We start from the raw sequence: 20656 nt of genomic DNA, 5'->3' as shown, positions 1-20656 counted from the left end.
CGAAGCATACAGTTGGAATAAATGCATCAGCTACAGCATCACGCGTTTATGCCAGTATAGGCATCTTGTTTATTTCCACGTTACCATGCACCCACCAATGGCGTAGCTCCACTGCTTACTATGTAAACAAAAACAACCCACAATTCTTTGATTGGCCGTTTCTATACTAGAGGACGCATTATCCGTCTGGACGAACTTAGGCAAACATTTGTTGTTCGTCTGGTCATTCGTCTCTAGTATGAAGACGAGCACAAGACGCATTATCCGTCTGGACGAGCTATTTTCAGTTGTGCGACATTCAAGACGAACAATGGAAGATAATTCGTCCAGACGGATAATGCGTCCTCTCGTATAAAACGACCAATTCTCTCTGACGAAGGGCTAACGCTAGAAACATCAGCATTCGAATCTATTTAATTTTACGGTGGTCAAGTTACCTTTGGTTATCAACTCTGTGGATAAACCAAACATTCATTTCTACTCCCCACTGACGCAGCACCACAGTTTCCTCAGAAACTAACCCACAGTTGACAAGGAGTTGGCAAAGGTAAAATGGAACAGGAAAATTGACATAACTTTTAATTTTTATTTCCTCGATAAAATAATATGTAAATGTATCTACAACAGCCGAAATTTTTTTTAACAAATACGAAAATAAACGCGTGAAGCTTCAAGCACGCCGAAGGAAGTCTGCCTCCTTATAAATATTAATTGCTGCACATTCTTAAATTTTAAACGGCTCTTGCTGTATAGCTGGACGATTTTACATTTTAGAACAATAATAATAATAATAATAATTATAATAATAATAGTAATAATAATAATAATAATAATAATAATAATAATAATAATAATAATAATAATAATAATGATGATGATGATGATGATGCTTAAACTTAGGTTAAACAGCTAAAAACTTAGAATTGAATTTGGAGTCTTAATTAAGGATAGGTTTCGTCAATTTTACGGTGTTTAAATAAAGTTATCCAATCCAATGTTTCCCATCAGGTGCGTTCCGACGCCATAGCATCTGTAGTAACAAGCCACTGGTCATCAAACAACAGTGTACTATTGCTCGGAGAGAAGCAAAAAGCAAGCCAAGGGGACGTTCTCCCCGCACGTACTGACTTATTTGGGTGAAAATCGGTCTTGTTAACAAAAACCCTGAAGCACTGCCACGCTATAAATCGCGCCCATTTTTCGACCGTTCACTCGTCTTTGTCAAATTGGCAGCATAGGTACGTAGGTATACATCTGCCTTAAAAGTTTAACGGGAAAATTTCCGTTAGCTGCGTGGCACTTGTACTTATAAAAAGGGAAAGGTAAAATATAGTTCTCGAAGACGAGTGTTCAGTGCCAATGTGTAGAAATTATTCCAGACGTTTCGGGCTTAGCCCTTCATCAGTAAATCTTTTTCCACTGATGAAGGGCTAAGCCCGAAACGTCTGGAATAATTTCTACACATTGGCACTGAACACTCGTCTTCGAGAACTATATTTTACCTTTCCCTTTTTATACATCTACCTTTACCGTCCTAATGACCTGATCCTAATCAGGAAGTAACAAATTGTTTCCTTCTCTGTTCAAACTAGCTCGCTTTGACGTATACAAATGGCATCTCTTACCCCTATGTAAACCAGTGGCTGTTCTTGTCCCAACATAGCCGTGTGTCTAAGTCGACAAACTGGTTTTCGCGTCACGTCAAAAAAATTTAAGTCAATTCTAAATTTCTATCTCCAAGACATAATTTTGACCGCGTTTGATATCTAAAAATATGTTCACTAACGTCCAAAAGAAGCCTTACCTGTTACCAGTGTTTTTTAACAACCAAATATAAATAAAACCTTACATAAGAAATATTTGAAATCCAATCGATAAAACGAAAAGCAAGATTTGTTTTATACATTTTAAGGTAACTATAATAATTTAAGAATTTGTAATTTCACAAAGCTAACTTGTCTGAACTGATGTGATGACCAACACATTTCTGATCAACAGCTAACATCATAAACTATTTTCGTTTTCTCACTTTTAAAAAACCGCCACAACAGACCTGTGTTCAATAACTAGTACAGTCCCCTGAGCTATGTGGGAGCTAGTTTGTAGTACTCTCCTAATGAGAATCAAAATAGTCCAAATCACACAGAGTAGATAGATTTTTAGGGAGGAGTAAAGCGGATTCTAATAGGGGCTTTATCCCCAAATTATTAGAGATTTAAAATCAAGTTTACGGCAAACGGCAGGAATGCGACACATGACTAAGTTCATCCTTTATTTGCCGTTCGCTGTTTTCATTTGGTGAGAAAAATTGAGTAGTTTTGCGTTAGCATGAAAGGCCAGAATAATTTAGCGCTGTTCTCATCTATGCACTCATTTTTTCCAGTGAGACATAAACGCGAATCTCACGTTTGCCGAAAACGCATTTCTAAATCTCTCTGTCATCAAGAACACCCGAAAGGAGTTAATTTGACACATCCATGGAATTTACAGTTTGTTTTTGCCGGCAGCCATTGGATCAATTCGAACTACTTTACTTTTGGTGAAGTGGGATAGCGAAAAATGTCTCCATGAAAATTGTTTCCATGAGTATACGCTTTGCCGAGTTTTCTTTCAACAGTTGGCAACATATTTCTTGGCTTAATTTGCTGCGCTCAATGTTTTTTCGTTTGCTGGAATTTTTAATGGTACTTTCCGTCAAGGATTTCGCGCACCATTTTTTTGCAATTATTTAACCTGAGTGAACCTAAAATGGAGTGTAGCACTAACTACTCAGCCTTTTGTATGATGCTAGCGTTATTAGGGAATCCCGTCTACTTTGGGCAGAGTTTTAAATGAACTTTTGGTCCTCTACAAGTGCACCCTATCATCAAAGAATTCTTTATTTCACTTGGGAGTTCCAGAAAGGAAGGAAAAAAACCCTCTGTTGATGTTGGTTCGTACACTATATCCCTTTTTTGTTACGGCAGCTTGCATTCCAGGGCCCAGTTGTTCAAAGCCCAATTAAACACTAATCCTGGATACGTGAACTTTGATTCCTGTTTAATTATTAATCATTCAATAAAGATTCTTTGAAAAGAATTGTTTTGTCCCTCAGTTTTGCCTTTGACTTTTCTTTACCATTAGCTTGAAATTAGCCTTAGACCGGAAAACATTTTTAACGAGCAAAAAGAAAACCTCGGTTAACTTTTAATAGCGGATTAGCGTTAATCGGCTTTCAGGGCCCTGTAATGTAAGCCTGGGGAACCCGTGATCAACCTTAGAACATAGGAATATTCGTTACTTGACAATTCTACAAGTCTAAACTCTACCCAAGGGACATAGGCACGACTTAGAGCCTCCGGTACCAGTTAAGATACGAAGAAGTAATGATATCTACTCAACAAGTTCACTATTTTGTTACTCATTCAAGACCAAGCTGTTGATAAATGTAAGCTATGGTATCCTCTGAGGCGTCGACAAGAAACTGGCACTTCATGTATGTCTCCACGAATTCATCCGAGCCACAACTTCTTTGCATTTGGTTTCGCGCTATCATCGCTACTGTATGCGCACGCTCGGTTTCTAGCCAATCACCGATCGCGTTATCGATGTTGTCATCCTCAAGCTCCCTTGGTCCCCATAGCAACACTTGTAGCATTTGTAGAGCTTCCCCGGCGGACAAACGCTCTTGAGGATACCTTCGCAACAACTGACGCGCTATTGTCCCAAGTCCCTTGGAAAATTGCGACTTTACAGGAATCGGTGGTAGATCAGTCTGGTCGAAATCCTGTTGTACAAGAAGCCGATTAACAGCGAAAGGGTTTGGCCTGTGAAGAAACTCATACACTAAGCAACCAGCCGCAAATGTGTCGCACTCCTCATAGTTCAAAAGATCAGCTTCTTCCGGCGAATTCAGTATTTCCGGTGGAAGGTGTTCCCAGTTCCCGCCAAGATCATTGGACGCGCCCTTGCTTATAATGAAAGGACTGGGGCGAGCACTTTTGGCTTGTTGCAGCGCATATTGAAAATTGGCGACTATCAAGAGCCCGCAGTCCAACAAGGAAAGATTTTCCGCTTTTAAATCGCGATGCACGACGGCCTCTTTGTGTAAGTGATCTATTGCGCTCAAAAGCTGAAGCATTAGGAGGCAAATTTTTTTCTCGTAGGTTTCAGGGTCGTTTTCATGCTCTTGTTTGCTTCTCTTAAGAAAATCCGCCACCGTTTCACAAGGAATATGATCGGTGATGCTGACTGTTGTTTCATATGAATCGCAGTCGGCTTGTCCTATGACGTCACCCGGGACGATATCATTAAAGTGTGTCAGCACGCGCGAAATGTTCACGTGATGTGGCAGAGCCTCGCAAATGCGCATGTCATGTTTGTAAGATGAGTGTTCCTTCGCATGGCACGAAGCGGGCGTCGGGTATTCCACCTGTCAAAACAAGAGCAAGAGATTGACAACAAATGACAGAAAGTAAGTCGCCCCCAAACTCACGCCATGCTATGCATTCTATGCTGAGTAACGACCGTCATGTTTGGACTTTCTCGATCCTGAGAGGAGGAGTTTGCTGAAGAAGCTTCTCCTCTCTCGTAACTTACTGTCGCTTTACAAGGTACTGCTTTTCCATACAGCTCTCGCATGAAACCTGTTCATATCTTGACAATGAAATCGTCAACTCAAGTTCTACTTGTTTTTTTAACAAATCTCTTTAAGACTAAAATTATAAATGACTATGAATAATATTAAATCCTCTTGGTTTACTTTGCTATCGACTTTACGCCATGTGTTCGGGAACTTACGCAACGACGACGGCGATGGTAACGACAACGCCACAAAAACAATCGCTCTGCACGTGCGTTTTCAATTTTGGTACATTTCTTTGCCGTCCACTGCAAAACAACAACGTGAAATGACCAAATTCAAGGTTTTGTGGAGAACGTGAGCAGACGACGCTGAATTTTTTTTCTCTTTCTTAACTCGAACGCCACGCCTAGCAATTTGGTTCAAAGGTAGTTCGCTGTTTTCCTACAAGTTAGATGGGATGAAATAATCGCGAACTAGCACAAATAAAATGAAGTTATATTTTCAAGTGACCTTTTTGTTGGCGTTTCCCCGTCGCTGCTTAAGTTCCTTACTAAACAAACACAATACTAACCTTAGCAAGCAATTTCTTGTTCCCCTCCCAAAGTATGGCACATTTGACGGGAAGAAGAACAGCCCCAGGGCATCTGACGGCTAACACATCTCCACACACCTCATAATCAGACCAGCGAGTGTCTGACAAGTCCAGGCTATCCTCAGGCAGAAGCTCGTCCCTCCACGAGAGAAACATTTCTTCCAAAGTCTGCAGTTGCAGCTTTAAAATCTTGTTGTAACGCTTCTCAAGAACGTTTCCGCTCGACAAACTTCTATTACGCACGACGGCGGGTTTCTTCTTCTCCAGCACTCGGCTTTCAAAACTATGTGAACGTTCCCGAGTGGAATGCAAAGACGGTTTGGTATTGGGAGGTCTCGAGGGAAGTTTAGGACGGGATTTAGAATCGCCCTTATCTCCTGACCCATTAATTAGAGTAGGGGACACCACTCGCACAGGGCGGCTCGGGGGATCTGGTTTGTCCCCCGGAGATTTGTTCGAGACATCCGAGTTCTCACACTGGAAGCGAACTTGCCGAGATCGTGGGATCGCTGGTAGCGGACCAAGCTTTTCTTGCTCGACTCTTGACAGTGCCTCTGCGAGGATTTCGGCATCGTTCAAATTTGCCAACGCCGTCTCCACCTTCAGCGTTAGTTCGTCTTCATTTGGTTGCAGGTATGTCGGTTCTTCATCTCGACGCCTCGCAGCTCCATCGGGAGGCAGCTCGTTGTGTTGCAATGGCTTCACAAGTTTAGTTGCACGAGGAGGCTTCTTTGGCCGCTCCAAGGTATCCCCGCCTTTGGATAAGGGGAAGTTCTGGTAGCCGATACCCGGCTTGGTCTGCATGATAGGGGGTGATGCCCCAATGGACCTTTCCTCGGGAGGAAGTGCATCCACTGGTTCAGCATAACCAGGCGACATAGGCCGACTTGGAGTTGATGTTTCTGACACAACAACAGGGGTTGCCTCGGCTTCTTCCGTCTTCTCTGCTTCCACTGCACTGTTCTCTTCTTCAGCAGACTTCACCTCTGGTACAGTTTCGCACCATACCGTCTCTTTTGGAGTAAAAACTCCCGGCACATCTTCATTCAAGACTATTGGCGCACTAATCTCGATGGTTTTGCTGTGCCGGCTTTTCTTTTTGCTACCAAGTTTCTTCATGGTTGCAAAAGCTCTCCTGAGCGTCGACTTAGGAGAAGGTTGTGCTTTTGCTGGGGTTGGGCTCGTGGTGGTGCTATGAGGCCCAGAGAAGGTTGAAGAACGAATCGGCCTTGTTTGGGATGGACTGGGACTGAATGACTTGACGGGGGTCACAGGCTGTGAAACGGGCGACTTTGGAGGTGGCGGACTGGAAGCTATCAAAGCAACACAATACAAATCCTTAAATGTATTAATTTTAATGATGAAAAATCAGAACAAAAAAACAACAACAAACAAAGAAATAAAGAGAAAGCGTGTATGGATTACAATAACTTCTGCATTATTTACTTCTTTCATAAAGATACATGTAGTCTGTAATGCAAATCGTTTTCTATGATTTCAGTCCCATTTGTCAAGTACACGGCTTGTTGGTAAGCCGGCAAAGACAGTGCTGTCATGTTCTACGTTCATTTTGCGACAACTCTGCATCGCGCATATAATTTTGATTGGCGAGTTAGAACGGAAGTAACATTAGGTGCCCTTATGTAAACAAAGTACAACTGAAAACACATTGTCGACCTCGTTTTTCTTCTTCTTCATTGCATTCACTCTGCTTGACTGTCATGCGTTGAGTGAGTCTTCTTTACCAACGACTACGGTGTAGCTCAGGCTAATGTTTGTTCTCCCCACCCCCCTCCCCCTAGCCAAAAAGGAAAAAATGCATAAAGTATTATTTTTACTCATTAATCTTATACATATCTCAGTGTTTTCTTTTCCTACCTTTTGCCTAAAAGGTCAAATTTATGAAATAAATGTGATGGTATATTTTTTTCAGCCTAGTGAGTCACGCCTGGTGAATGAATGAGAATGAGCCACGAGTCTCCAGTAGCTCAGTGGTAGAGCATCCGTACTAGTAATCGGAAGGTCTTAGGTTCGACTCCTGATAGGAGCACTCGGATTTTTTTCCGAGTATGCCTGTGTCACTTTCTAGAATAATAAATCATTCTCAAGGTCAAATTTGTTGGCCGTAAATTCCAATGAAGACAGCAGGGCCAGTTTCATTGTTTTAGCGGTTGTTTTGTATTGCAAATGTTGGCTCTCAATTGTTAGGGTTATTCTAATTGCAAATATCAAACATTGAGTGAAGACAGAATAAGATGATTGTGCCTGCTTTTTTCGAGGTACATGTAACCCTGGAGCAGAGCTTCAAAATTCAACATGAAAATTATTGTGGACTATGAGTGAATGTCCATCCACTTATTCACCTATGGAATGTGCCTGTTAGAAGATATTCAACTGCGATTTCCTTAGTTGAGCACTTAGCCAAACTGTGCTCTCAGCGTTGTGCTATGCTATTTTCATGCAAAGTTTAAACAGCTTACCAGTAGGGGGAGGTGGTGGGGCACTCCTTTTGGGTTTCATTGCCCCCTCGGGGGCCTCCCCTACTGCATCAGTTTCACAGGCCACTGGACTCGAGGGTGAACTTTCACATGGTTCATCTAAATGCACAGAATCCACAATGTCTTTTTGAGGGAGTGGGGGTGATGTTAGACTTGCTGTGCGATTTGAGTTCTTAAATGATGGCTGTCTTTGATGAGCGGGTGGGTCAGGAGGTGGGGTAACAGGCAAGGGTGAGATTGGAACTAAAATAACAAAACAAATCAAATGAAAACAACGTTAGTTAAACTACAAACAAAGCTTTTAAACTAGACAACAGTTTTACAAGCAACAAGCAGCAGAAAACAATGATGGACTTTAAATATAAGTGATATGACAAATGCATTGAACTAAATTTTGCATAACAAATTTATCTTTACTTTACCTTTATTTGCTTATTTCAGTAAGTGACTTCCTTGTCAGTCAGTGAGTCATTTAGTGAGTGAGTGAGTCAGTGAGTCAGTGAGTCTGTGATTCAGTCAGTCAGTCATATTTCAGTCAGTCAGTAGACTGCAAGCAGTCCTTTTCTGATTAGTCGAGAGGTTGCGCGAAATAGCCGAGCACGAAAAAACTGGAGCAAACGAGCGGAGAGGGCTTGGGGAGAGGTGCCTCTCCCCCAGTCTCTTCTCCTTTATTTCTCCTTGCTCTTGTCTCGCTGCACTGTGAGCGAACCCTCTCGACTAACCAGAAAGGGACTGTTTGCAGTCTAGTCAGTCAGTAAAAAAATCAATAATTATTTAGTAGTTTCATTTATAAATTTACTAATTTAATTTACTACAAATGCACATTGATTTACAACATGGTTTATGACATTGGGTTTAGTTTATTCGTCTATTTAAAGCAGTTTTTATTTCTTTTTTAAAATTAATTAATTTTTATGTTTTCTTTTTAATTTAATTTTAAACTGATTTTATATCACCATACCCAATATTTGTTATTAGGGTATAAGCAAGTTAATTTAAAGCAACAGTAACAAAACACAGACACAGAAGAATGAGATGGGTGTAGTGACAAGATGGAAAGTGGATGTGGTCCAGATGGGTGATGACTGTCAACTCAACTACAGTCAGTCATGGAAGGCAAGATGGTTTGGTTCAGTGTTAAGAGGATGAAGAAAAGAGAGTAACAAAAAGGAAACAAAAAATGTCAAATAAAGAGTGAGGAATGCAGGAGTCAGTGACTGTGACTATAGACAACTTCACCCTAAAACGTGCCTGAGTTATACATGTCATGTGCAAAACAACTGGGTGAAACTTCACCCAAATTGTTCCAGTCAACAGGCAATAATTTTAAAAAAGCTGAACGTTTTAACGCTTGAATGTTTCTGTGTAAGAGCTTAAGAGTGATACAAAAGAGTGAAAAAAAATGTCCAGTTTAAAAGAAATGTGTGTTCTAAAATATATCCAAACCCCTCCCATGAAAAGTTTTCTGGTTTGGAACAACACCCTTCCACCCAACCCCATCTGCAAATTGCAATTCAGCTTTGCACTCACTTTAAAAAAACTTTAGCTTTTAAGAACCCAAACCCCTCCTGGGGAATTTCCCAATGGCCTCCTCTGGGAGCATGGTAAGAATATTTTCTGGAACTGTACAATATTTGTTCACTTTTGTGAGGACCACTTGACCTGTTTACACCAGAACATTATTATGCTGTTAATCTGTGCTTCACCTGTGAAATCTTGATCATACCATATTTTCATCATGTTAAATAGGTACATGTTAGAGAATGGTTTCAGACATGAAAACATTGCTGGAGACAAAAACATGTTGGGAAATGGTTTCAGACATCAAAACAAAATGTACTGAATAATTTCAGTATAAATGGAAGTTTCCTCAAGCAAAGTTCCAGAAGAAAATCTGAAAAGAAAATGAAACTTGATATTTTCCCTCTCAGTGCATGTGAGGTTGCAGACATAACTTGTGGATGGTTCTGATTTTGGTGGATATGCTCAATTTGTCATCAAAGTTTATAGGTCTACAAAAGCAGGTGTGCCACAAGAGACAAGGAACATGCTGTATTAATTATTGAAAAGATAAGGAACAAAATCAATGTAGCTGCTACATGGTACACCTGTAACAAAATTTATCTGATTGTCTGCCAAGCCAGTGCAGGCTCAAAGGCAACAAAATAAATAAATAAGTAAAAAAATAAATAAATACATAAAATAAAGTGAAATAAAATGAAAAATATAATGAAATTACATACTTATAGAATACACCTGCATTAGTTGAAAGAGTCATTATTATTCTGACATACAACTGAGAATTCATTGAAAATTTGACAAAAAGAAATTTAGAAATAACTTTCTCAATCACATGTAAAAGAAAAAAAACTGAAATAACAAACAAACAAACAAAGGTTTGAACCAATAAAAAGAGGCAGTTCTATCATAACTAATTCATGAAACTCTGTGACTTTACATATATAAACCAAGCAAGGACCACCTCTACATAAAGGAGTAATTTGTAGTTGGATCTTCATGTACTGGTAGATCAGGATCAGCAATGGACTAAATACAACAACTTGAAAGATGTAAATAGGTTTTTATCCTATCATGTCTTGCCATTTTACCTTACCTAATATTTTAAATAACTTTGTAACCATTTTTTTCCATTTTCACTTAGCTTTTCTACAGCCCCTGATGAAGCTCAGTTTTGCCTTACTGAAATATTTAACAATTATTCCACGAGCGCGCGTTGGATATGAGATGATAGATCGCCAACGAGGCGCGTAGCGCCGAGTTGGCTATAATCATCTCATATCCAACAAGCGCAAGTGGAATAATTGTTTTATTAAAAACAATCCAGAAATATTGCTAGATCTTACTGATTTCGCTGTACAAGAACAACCAGAAGGCAATTTAACGGTCACCATTTTTCGGCCATGGTATAATGGCTCATATACCATGGCCGCTAAGCCAATCAAATCCCTCGAATTGCATTATACAATGATTCAGTTTTTAATAATGGGCAATGTTATTAAATACTAGTGGTTCGATCAGTCTCACATCTTTCAAGTTGTTGTTAATTGTTTTTTAAAAACTCTGTGAGTATTACAAAATGATAAAACAACAGTTCAGATGCCAATTCTTGAGATTTTTCCCTTTTATGTGACCCCATCACATGATCATCAACCCACTTCTTGTCCCCTACCTCTCATTGACCCAAATGGCCCAAATGAACCCAGATCCCACAATTGGCCCATATTGACAACCTCCCTCCCCCCTGACATAATTTCCTGCAAAATGCAAATGTTTCCAGTGCTTTTTGTAAATGCTTCAACAGATTGGTGATAGATGCATAAAAATGCACCCAGGAACAGTAACATTTATTGTTGTAGCAGAGTTCTCAACTGGATGCTAAAATCAGTTAAAAAGCTGCACAGGGCACACAGCATAACCTGTGAGCCTAGGAGTTAACCCATTATGCACCAGCCGTTTCCAGAGGTTTTCCAAAATTCAGCAAAATTGGCACAGTGGTTATTTCCTACCCCATGTGCAGTAAAAATACATAACTTACAGGGCAAACAAAATGACACCTTTTTGGTCTAAGATAGTTAAAATTAATAATTATGGGATAAAATACACTAGTTGCCAATTAAAAATTTTCCAAAAAACAAACTTGAAGGTAAAAATTTCCAAAATTTCGATGAAATTTGATCCGGGCGTCACATGGGAGAAATTTAATCTGTCTCGAGAGCATGTGTTTGTTTACGCAGGATTACACAGGATTGTCACGTTTTCTCAATGAAAATAGAAAGAAAAACCACAGGCGGACCACCCTCTGTTTGTGTGGTGTAATGACTGTTTGCAACTTGAGACTTTATATTCACGCGACACGATCGGTTGAAATTTTTACTAAGTAGAGATATTTAAAGTCGCCTTTCACCTTGATGTTCAAATAAAGTTTCAAGGAAATGTTGATTAACTACATATTTTCCCATGTCGTGGCCGAGTTTGGGCTTCATTCGTCAAATTTCCTCCGAGAAAAGCGGAGCTCAAGTCACCAGGTAGGTTTCAAACTATGATCTGTAGCAAAATCAGGGCCTAAAGGAATTCTAAACATGCAGTCCATTTTAAATCAGCCAATCAACGTTTCGTGACCGTTGCCCGGCAGGGTTGGGTATTTGAAGTGCAACGGTCGCGAAGCGTTGATTGGCTGATATCAAATATATAAAAACTATCTGACTGTATCTAATAATCATTACAATTCAATCGTCTCTCAGTTCACGTATCATTAAAAAAAGTTCTCAGTTGGTTGCTGACATAAAAAAAAAATAAGGCTAGATGTAATGAAACATATAAAAAAAAAGGAAAAAAAAAAGATCCAAACTTGGCCTAAAATCATTGTCATGGATAATGCAGTCATCATAATCATCATTATTATTATTATTATTATTATTATTATTATTATTATTATTATTATTATTATTATTTTTATTATTATTATGATTATCATTATTATTATTATTACACCTGTATTATAAACTAGAAAACCCGAAAGGGTTTGGATTTTAGGAAAATTCTGGTTTTTAAGTTCATTTTCAAGAAATGATTAAAAGTCGCTTTAAATGAAGGAGATTTGGCATACATGTATGTGTAAGAGCACTGCAAAAATTACTTCTGACCAGAGTACCCTTGGTGGCTGAGAAAATACCTTCACGATCAGAACAGTGGAATTTTCAAGAAAAGCTGATAGACCATTACCACATATGGTGTAGCTGAGAAATAGAGGAGGCTGTTTACTATATAATTTACAATTATTTTGTTTTCCATTTAATTTGTGGTTTTGTTTGTTTGCTTTTTATTTGTCATTAACTAGCTTGAGCAGAACTAATTTGAACACACATGCTAGCGCGACATGCCTTTAAATAAGCAAAGTCTCAAGGTCAAGTGGGTAGTGCTACCACAAAAATGCCTCAAAATGCTACCTTTGTTATTAGATGATCATTATCTCATGACAAGGCTGTTATCTGCCTTAGAGATCAGGGAGCACATCAAATGCAGATAGCAAAATAGCAGCAAATATATGACACATAAAACAGTGACCAACAAGATCCTAAGAAAACACTTGAATTAAGCTGTAAATTGAGATTTGAGGTGCAAGCTGAATAACTGAAAATGCACAAAGAGACTTGACTGTTCTGATAAGGGGTTCTTGTTTCAGCAAAGCTAGGAAATTAATATGATCATTGCATTTTAATCACCTCATTAAAGTGACAATATGGGAAAGCTGATCAAGCTGATAGTAGAGTTAGAAGATTACCTTATTATTAGCAAAAAAAAAAAGAAAAAAAGAAAGAAAATGAATACTTAGAAATATTTACATTTTACAATGAGTACAATGCAGTACCTACTGCCTGAAACTATATATCTTTAATGTGGCTTTCACTAATAAGTTTAATGGACTCATATAATTTTATGAGTAAACATAGATAATTTAAAAGCTTTATGCCACAGTGTTGGCAAAAGTTATGGCACAGTCTGGGGGTTAAAAATAACTTTCATTTGGTAATCTACATGTCATATGAGCGAAAAAGTGACTAATATTATTGTAATTTTACTGATAATCTTTCAGTTTCAGTTTTTAATGTTTTTGAGAACCTTAGATAAATTGACACATCTAAAAGCTTATATTGGCAGATCAGACATGAAGGCTGTAACATTAAAAAAATGTCAAAATAATAAATTTTGTTTTATTGTCATTAGAAGACAATACCTGTCATTTTTGTCTCCACATCATTGAATAAATCAGCAATGACACATGCAACACATGAAATGCTTCATTTTGAAAAATGGTCTATGGTTCAAATACCAAATGTTTCAAGCAAATATACATGTATTCAGCTTGAGATCTACTGTAATATTTATGATGGAGGAGTGACACAGTTGGCACAAAAAATTGTACTTTTATTTATTGAGCATAATTTGTGCCTTATCTTATCTCAAGACTTAAGCTACATAGCCTTGAGCACAGCTTTTGTTCCTTTATCATGAAAGGCTGACTAAATAATTGAACTTCAGTAAGGCTGTTATACAAATGAAAACGCAAAACATAGAAGCATGGAACAGTTAACATCTGCTAGTCAAGACCAACCCAAGCTGAAATTGATATGAAATATTAAACTACCTTAGAAATTAGAACCTTGACAGGAAATTCTAAGGTTTGCCCTAGTTGTCAGCATTTCAGTTATGCTACAAAATACTTCTTTCAACAAATTTCAGAAACCATGGCTTGAAGAAAAATATAATACATTAAAAAATATTATATTTAATACTTTATAACATTATTACAGGATATTACTATATATAGCAACTTAATTTTTTTGTTTAATTATATAAAAAGATATTATAATTCCAGACACTTAAAACTTACAAAGTCGGAGAAACTGACAAATCTTTCCATTTTTGAAACATCAATTTTTGCAAGTATCCAACAATTTTTCATAGCAATTAAGGTACTAACAGTAAGTTTTTTTGTACATGTATGTAATTGTGTCAAACTGGGCAGTTATGAATTATCTTATCCATCACATATGCGAAGAAACTACACAAGTACATGTACTTACAGAAAAAATTATAATGTTCACAGTACAGGATCGAAAGTGGAAAGGGAGCCAGGTTTTCGGTTAAGTTTAGGGTAGACCGAACCTAGGAGTGGCAACTGACATATGAGGGCTGGTGTTAATAGGGTCAAAAGCCAAATTGTTTAAAATTTTGTTCAAATCTGATTGCATGAAACCTTTCCTAAACCTTCCAGTAAACAAAAGCTTTTTGATCCTCAAAGCTGTGACAATGATCCATCTACTGAATTCAAAATTTGATAAATTTATTATAAATACAAAATTATATGGTGGTTTAAATACCTGTAAAATCAACACCTCCCTTGTGGACACCCCATTATTCTGGACAGAAACTGAAATCCCACAAACAAGAATAATGGACTTTCTCTATCACAGACACAAGACAAGTTACATGACTTACCAACAGGTGGTGCTGTGGTCACCTTCTGTTCCTTGACATCCTTGTTCTCCACTGGTGCATCGTTAAGAATTCTTGACATGCGAGGTGCAGGTTTGGGTAAAGTACCAAACTGAGATGGCACTCTAGAGCGTGGCCTTGGTGCTGGGGCCCTGCGGACTGCGGCACTCTTATCTGTAGTACTGTTAGGCGCTGGACTAGGAGGGGGGCTGGAAGGAGCAGTTTCCCTGGGGACAGTCACTGCTTCTTTCTTTTCATCAGGTGGACCATGCTCTGGTCTACTTGGTGCTTCCTCAGAAGGCTCAAGGTATACATGATCATCCACCTTATCTTTCTTTAGGTCCTTCTCTTTTGGGGGTAGGGGAGGAACATCATTCTGGCTTTCGTTAGTGGGACATGAGACACCTGTACTGATATCAACCACTTTGTATGGTTTCGTGAAAGGTTTCGAAGTCATATTCACATAAACATGGCCGGCATCAACACTGCCTTTGTCTGCCACAACTGCCTGTCCACTTTTAAGCTGGGTTGAGCTTGCCTCTGGGTGATGTTTGTCTGACTTTTTCCTGGCATCAAATTTTCCAAATGCTCTTTCTACAAGCAGACCCTCACAGCTGTTTTCTTGAAAATCAGATGTGCTGCAACTGTCCCAAGTGCTGCTTCCCCAAGAGCTACTGGAAGTTTCACTGGATTCAACAGCACAACGGTCGCTTGTCTCTGTAAAAACTACATATTCAGGAGCCTCTGCTGAATCACCTCCTTCAATATTCACATTAGCAGCAGCAACATCAGAACTATTGCCCGAGGCACTGTTAGTAGAATTACTCCTGGTTGACTTGCGAGTATTCTCATAACCTGAATCGTGGCTGCTAGAGCCTGTATCAGTGCTGCTTGTGCTAGATAGTCTGTTTACATAGAAAGGCTCGGTGCTGTTAGATTTACTGCTAATCTTGTTGGAATTCAATCTGTCACACGCGCCACTACCTATCTGAGAATCACTGCTTGATCCCATGATCTCGTTTGTTATCAGACACAATGGATTTCGAAATTCTAACACACCAGAAGATGTTTCGCTTCCTTCGTCGATTTCCGAATCACACGTGCTCGCCGCATCCACAGTTTCATTGTCAATGGTCGCTTTTCCGTGTAAATCGAGATTGACTTCGATGTTTGGTTCCATAACATCTGTCTTGTGAATATTATGCACTTGAATAGGTTCGGCGGTAAACAAAACTATATTGCTTTTCATCGCAACATAGCCATCCACATCACTATCATCATCGTCTTCAAATTTAAGATCCGAAAGGTCTGTTACACTATCTGATGAATCCACAACGGCAGAATTCTTTGACGACATTTTGACATTTTCGTCGTGATCCACAGAATCCTTATCAATTGAATCTTGCACGTCCATTATGGCTTCCTCGTCAACTATTGTGTCGCAGACTGTTTCGATATTTGATTTGTTGTATAACTCTTCCGACTCTTTTATATCGTGATCCGGTATTGAAAGCGCAACTTCTGAATTTTCCAAAGAGTTTGCGTTACATTGTGGTCTATTGTGGGATTTCCCAAGAGAGTTCTCGAGCGCTGAGGAATCGTTCAGTCCATCATCTGATTCCTGCGGGCTTTCGTCGCGACTTACGCCACTTTTTTCCAACTCTATCGCTCGAGTAGGCGGTCTTGGCTTTGGCCGAGGTACAGGCTTTGGTTTCGTAACAACAAATGATTTAGAATGTTGTTCTGTTCTGCTTGTATCGCTCGCAATACTACCGCCGCGATTTGCGGTGTTGTCGTTCGTGGCGTGAGCTGTGCAAGGTGCGATCGTTTTAACAATATTCGCACCTTCTCGGTTATATTCCTCTCTGCCATTTTCGTCTTTAAATGACTTAGCCTTCTTTTCAAGATGGAACGCTTTGACATTTCGATTGCTTGGGCTCTGAGGATGAATTAAAACTCGTTTGGGTCTGCAGTTCGCCGTACGGTTAGCAGAACTGGTGTCGTCTTGACTTCCATCACCATTTTGATGTCTCTCTCGCGACTGAAAACAGTTGACGCATTTTCCTTTTCTCCATAGTTGTTCGACAAAATTATCACAGGCAGACATTGTTAGTTGGCTTCTTCACCGCCTTCTAACATCATTGAGTTATTTTTCGCGCAAGAAGTGAAATTTAAATATCAGAAGCCGATAAAATAAATACAGTATACCTAACACCCACTGCGAAGTCTGACAGCGAAACAAAGGGACGTTTGCAGAGGAAAGACTGGAAGTCTGGGTTCCGAGTGCAGGGAGGGTCTACTTCCGGTAAAAACGGCGTTATATGAAAGTTGAGAATTTCGAGAACTAAACGATCGGGAACAATAACAGTAACCAAATAAATAAGAATAATACTTCTGCTTTAACGCACATCCCAAACGACGCATCTTTGCGGTATGTATTATTTACACTGAAACAAGCTCAAAAACAGGGCGTATGACGGGCAGTAAAACAGACTATTTCCGGTTTGTATAATTGTGGAAAAACACTTTCCGCTACACTGACCTTTGGCATGTTTTAAGATGCGACACTCTTCATCTTTAAGTTGCTGTTAAGTAGTTACTTGTTTCTATCGTATATCAACATTGAGAGCAAGACCAATATACCGGTTTAATATACGTTGTCACAAATCAAGAGCGAATCACAACTTCCGTATGCGACAAATTTCTGATAAGCATGGAAAACCGTCAGATGCGAGAACTGTTTTCACATTTTTACAGGTCGTAGCGCGTAGGTGAGCAATTCAAACCGCGCCGGGTGCAGTTGTTTTCTTTTCTTTTCTTTTCTTTTTAAATACACCGGTACCCAATTCTATAGCATTCCTCACTGACATGAGCTATGCATATATCTGCCGTTATGGACTTGTCCCTATGCGGATTGTAAGTTTAGGTAAGATTTAGACCCGGGGGGGGGGGGGGGTACTCCCTTATATGGGCTATATAGGTATGTGCGGCGCCAAAGGGTGTGGTTTTTCAGCCGTTTAAATAGGGTATCTATTTTAGCCATTTTGCCGCCATTTTGGTAATAAATAGGGTATCGATTTTTGCACTCTAGTCTTGAATTCGTTTTTTTTAGATTATTCTACAAGACACCAAGCGAGGAAGAAAGAAAGAAAAACACCAAAAGAATACTATAACAACGGGACAGGTAGGGTGCCTAGCTTCGTTCCTCCAGAATATAGTTTACCAGAACAGGTCCGGAACTCCCCGGCATCATAATAAGTGTGAGAACGATCGTTTGGATCCCACAGCACACAGCGGGTGTGTCTCTGACTCTGATGAACACATATAAAATTGTAAATTTGTAAATTTGAATATATTCCACAACGAGATGATCAAATGCATTTTACAGTATGGGGACACTCTCCCGATCGAAATGGAATTTGGAAACGATGTTGGTTTTGAGGCAAGGAGAAAAGCTGTCAGCGTACCCGAAGAAAAACCTCTCGGAGCAAGGACGAGAACGAAAAACAAACTCAATCAACCCACATATGACGTCTAGTCCGGCAATCGAACCCAGGCGTCAGTACAAGTTTATTGGCCTCTCAAAGCTCCCAGCCGATTAAGGCGTTCGCGAACGCCTCAAAGCGGCGGGGAGCGCCAGTTGAGAGGCGGTGATATTCACAGGCGGTATTTACTAGAACTGATTGAACCCTTCCGGGTAACGAGGAAAAAAATTTTTTTTTTCTGACCATTTTAAGGCGTACTTTAATTTCCGTCTCCCTGGCTTGACTCAGTAGTCGTTGGTCCAGATTCCCCAAAGCACCTAATCTTGAATAATAAGCCAGTGCCAGAGATTTTTTTTATTTAGGAACTGTAGGAACTGAAAGCAGTTTGACAGTTTTATTATTTCTTTTCAGAACATTGTGCCCTCTAGTACCTTTCAAAGAATCAAACCGATCTGGTCGAAACAATTTCAAGAAGAATATATAAGACTGTTCAATTGAGGCCTTAAACTGCTGTTTAAAAGTAAAAACTAAAATCCAAGCTTTCGCCGATCAACGGCACGGCATGATCAGGGATGAGAAAATATTCCGCGCGCGCTATATACATATATGCAAAGAGAGTGTAGGGTGAAAGGTGAAATGTGCAAAAAATGCGACGTATGTGTGAAAGCTACAGAAACAAACTGTGAGTGGAATACGAGGCTGAAGGACAACATGAACAGATAATTTCAAGAAGGACTACAACTGGCCCTTAGCACATAACCCGGGTACAGATCAGCCCAGTAAACGTAATGTCGTCTTGAATACTCTAAGAAGAGTGAATAGTTATTCGGTAAATAAATAAAAAGAGGAAAAAGTAGACTCAGATTCAGAGATGCCGCACAAATTACAAGGAAAATTAAATTCGCCGGCGAACCGGAGTACCTAACGCAGTTGACTGAAACCTAGCAGTTGCTGAACAAATCACCTTGTTGCACTACTTTTGAAATTGTGAGATAAAATTAATCAGTGTCTGCTCAGGGGAGGTAAAGTAAAGATAAGTAAAGAGTATCTGAAGAAAAATTTATTCTTTGCCGAATGACACCTACTGTTGAGAGGCGGTCCGTGTAAGATAGGTGTCCATGAGGAGAGGTTCGACTGTAGTAAAAGTTGTAACCTTGGAAACCAGACCCTGACGTGAGTATCCCCCTCACCCATGTAAACATGGCACTGAATACTGAAGAAAATTAGGTTACATTTTTAATTTCCAAGTACACTGACCGAAGCCACATCAAGTGAAAAAAACTGTATACACATTATTTCCAGGCATCACGTCAAAATGTTCCAAATTACTGAAAAATAAAACACATGAATCCGAGGCTATGTTCACACGGGACCGGTCCCAAATGGATCCGACCCTATCCTGGAACGGACCATCAACCTCGTTCCCAGGGCCTTTTCCCTACCCCCAAGCTAGGGAAAAGGCCCTGGGAACGAGGTTGTTCACACCCCACCGTTCGCTTATCAAAGTCAGGCCACACGGGACCCGGGTCTGTTATGGTTCGGTACTGAATCGAAGTAAGAAAAGCAGCTGTTTCTACCAGTTAAACATGCGCAGAATACACGTTAAAGCTTTCAAAATGGCGCCGAAGAAGGCTAAATCGATAGAGGAGGAGATAAAACCTTCAGCTGGACGGACGATGAATTATCTCTTCTCTTAAAAGTTATTATGATCACAAGCCTATCAGGCTTCCAACGGAAAAGGTTGGGGAACCGTTAAAAGGAAATATGAAGACATCATTAAAAGGTTTCACGAAAGCATCCTTCCGAGATTTCCGATGCCTCACAAGTAGTTGAATATCCTAACGGTAGAGATAAGAGCGTTTTCACCAAGGAAAGGGTGTTTTTTCTTGAACGAAGTACGATAAATTCAACTAGTTCCCAAGCTTAATTGCACTGCTAGTACCAAAAAGAACCGGTCCAGGTGTTTACATTGTGACAGATCCATTTGGGACCGAAACGGTTCCAAAACTGGACCTGCTTTTTTGGAGGTCCAGTTATCGGACCTGATCAGGAACGGATTGACGGTACGGTGAGCAGGTCCCGTGTAAACAAGAGGACTATCCGTCACGACTTTTAGATCGGAACCATTTGGAACCGGTCCCGTGTGAACATAGCCCGAGTTTCACAATTTATACTGCTTTACGTGGTCATGTATTTTCAAAACAGGAGCTGAAAGGCGCCTTAAAACAAAATTGTTTTTAATGTCCGTCAATCTTGTTTGCACTGTTTCTAAATCCTTTTTACTTTTCCGGTAAATTAGTCCATTCTCCCGATTCCCAGCAGCATCTTCAAATTCCCTGAACGCTTTTCCTGTTCTCCTAAAACAGGTCTTCTCAGTCTTCTTAGAGTTGACACCCTCCGTCCGACCGACCACCACAACTGAGTCAAACTCAATTAAGCAAGTATTGTTGACCATTGCTGTACCAAATCGGGACCAAAAGAGTAGGGATTGAGTTTGCCT

General features: G+C 39.7%; 1 protein-coding gene across 2 annotated transcripts; it reads right to left on the bottom strand.

Moving 5' to 3' along the window:
- Positions 1-566: 566 nt before the first annotated feature.
- LOC146474658 (uncharacterized) lies at positions 567-17511 on the bottom strand. Of its 2 annotated transcripts, XM_085116392.1 has the most exons (5): positions 14675-17509; positions 7637-7897; positions 5136-6469; positions 1525-4411; positions 567-1258 (listed from the first exon to the last, which is right to left on the bottom strand). In XM_085116392.1, the coding sequence occupies exons 1-4, from the start codon at positions 16776-16778 to the stop codon at positions 3401-3403; spliced, it is 4710 nt and encodes a 1569-aa protein (XP_084972518.1). In that variant the 5' UTR covers positions 16779-17509; the 3' UTR covers positions 567-1258; positions 1525-3400. The 2 variants fall into 2 exon arrangements, with proteins under 2 accessions (XP_084972518.1, XP_084972519.1); XM_085116393.1 differs by lacking the exon at positions 7637-7897 and having other exon boundaries at positions 14675-17511.
- Between the last annotated feature and the right edge of the window lie 3145 nt (positions 17512-20656).

Source organism: Pavona decussata, unplaced genomic scaffold (assembly GCF_977016875.1).
Source record: "Pavona decussata unplaced genomic scaffold, jaPavDecu1.1 SCAFFOLD_87, whole genome shotgun sequence".
NCBI classification, from domain to species: domain Eukaryota; kingdom Metazoa; phylum Cnidaria; class Anthozoa; order Scleractinia; family Agariciidae; genus Pavona; species Pavona decussata.
The sequence above is the reverse complement of the archived record's forward strand: the minus strand, read 5'-3'. Positions and strand labels throughout refer to the sequence as shown.

What these genes read in the sequence shown, in the direction of transcription:
- LOC146474658 (XM_085116392.1), bottom strand. Translation starts at nt 16,778, where the DNA reads ATGTCTGCCTGTGATAATTTTGTCGAACAACTATGGAGAAAAGGAAAA. An exon ending in GACCACAGCACCACCTGTTG is followed by an intron (nt 7,898 to 14,674) that starts GTAAGTCATGTA and finishes TTGTTATTTTAG; the next exon opens with TTCCAATCTCACCCTTGCCT. An exon ending in ACAAGAAATTGCTTGCTAAG is followed by an intron (nt 4,412 to 5,135) that starts GTTAGTATTGTG and finishes TTGTTTTGACAG; the next exon opens with GTGGAATACCCGACGCCCGC.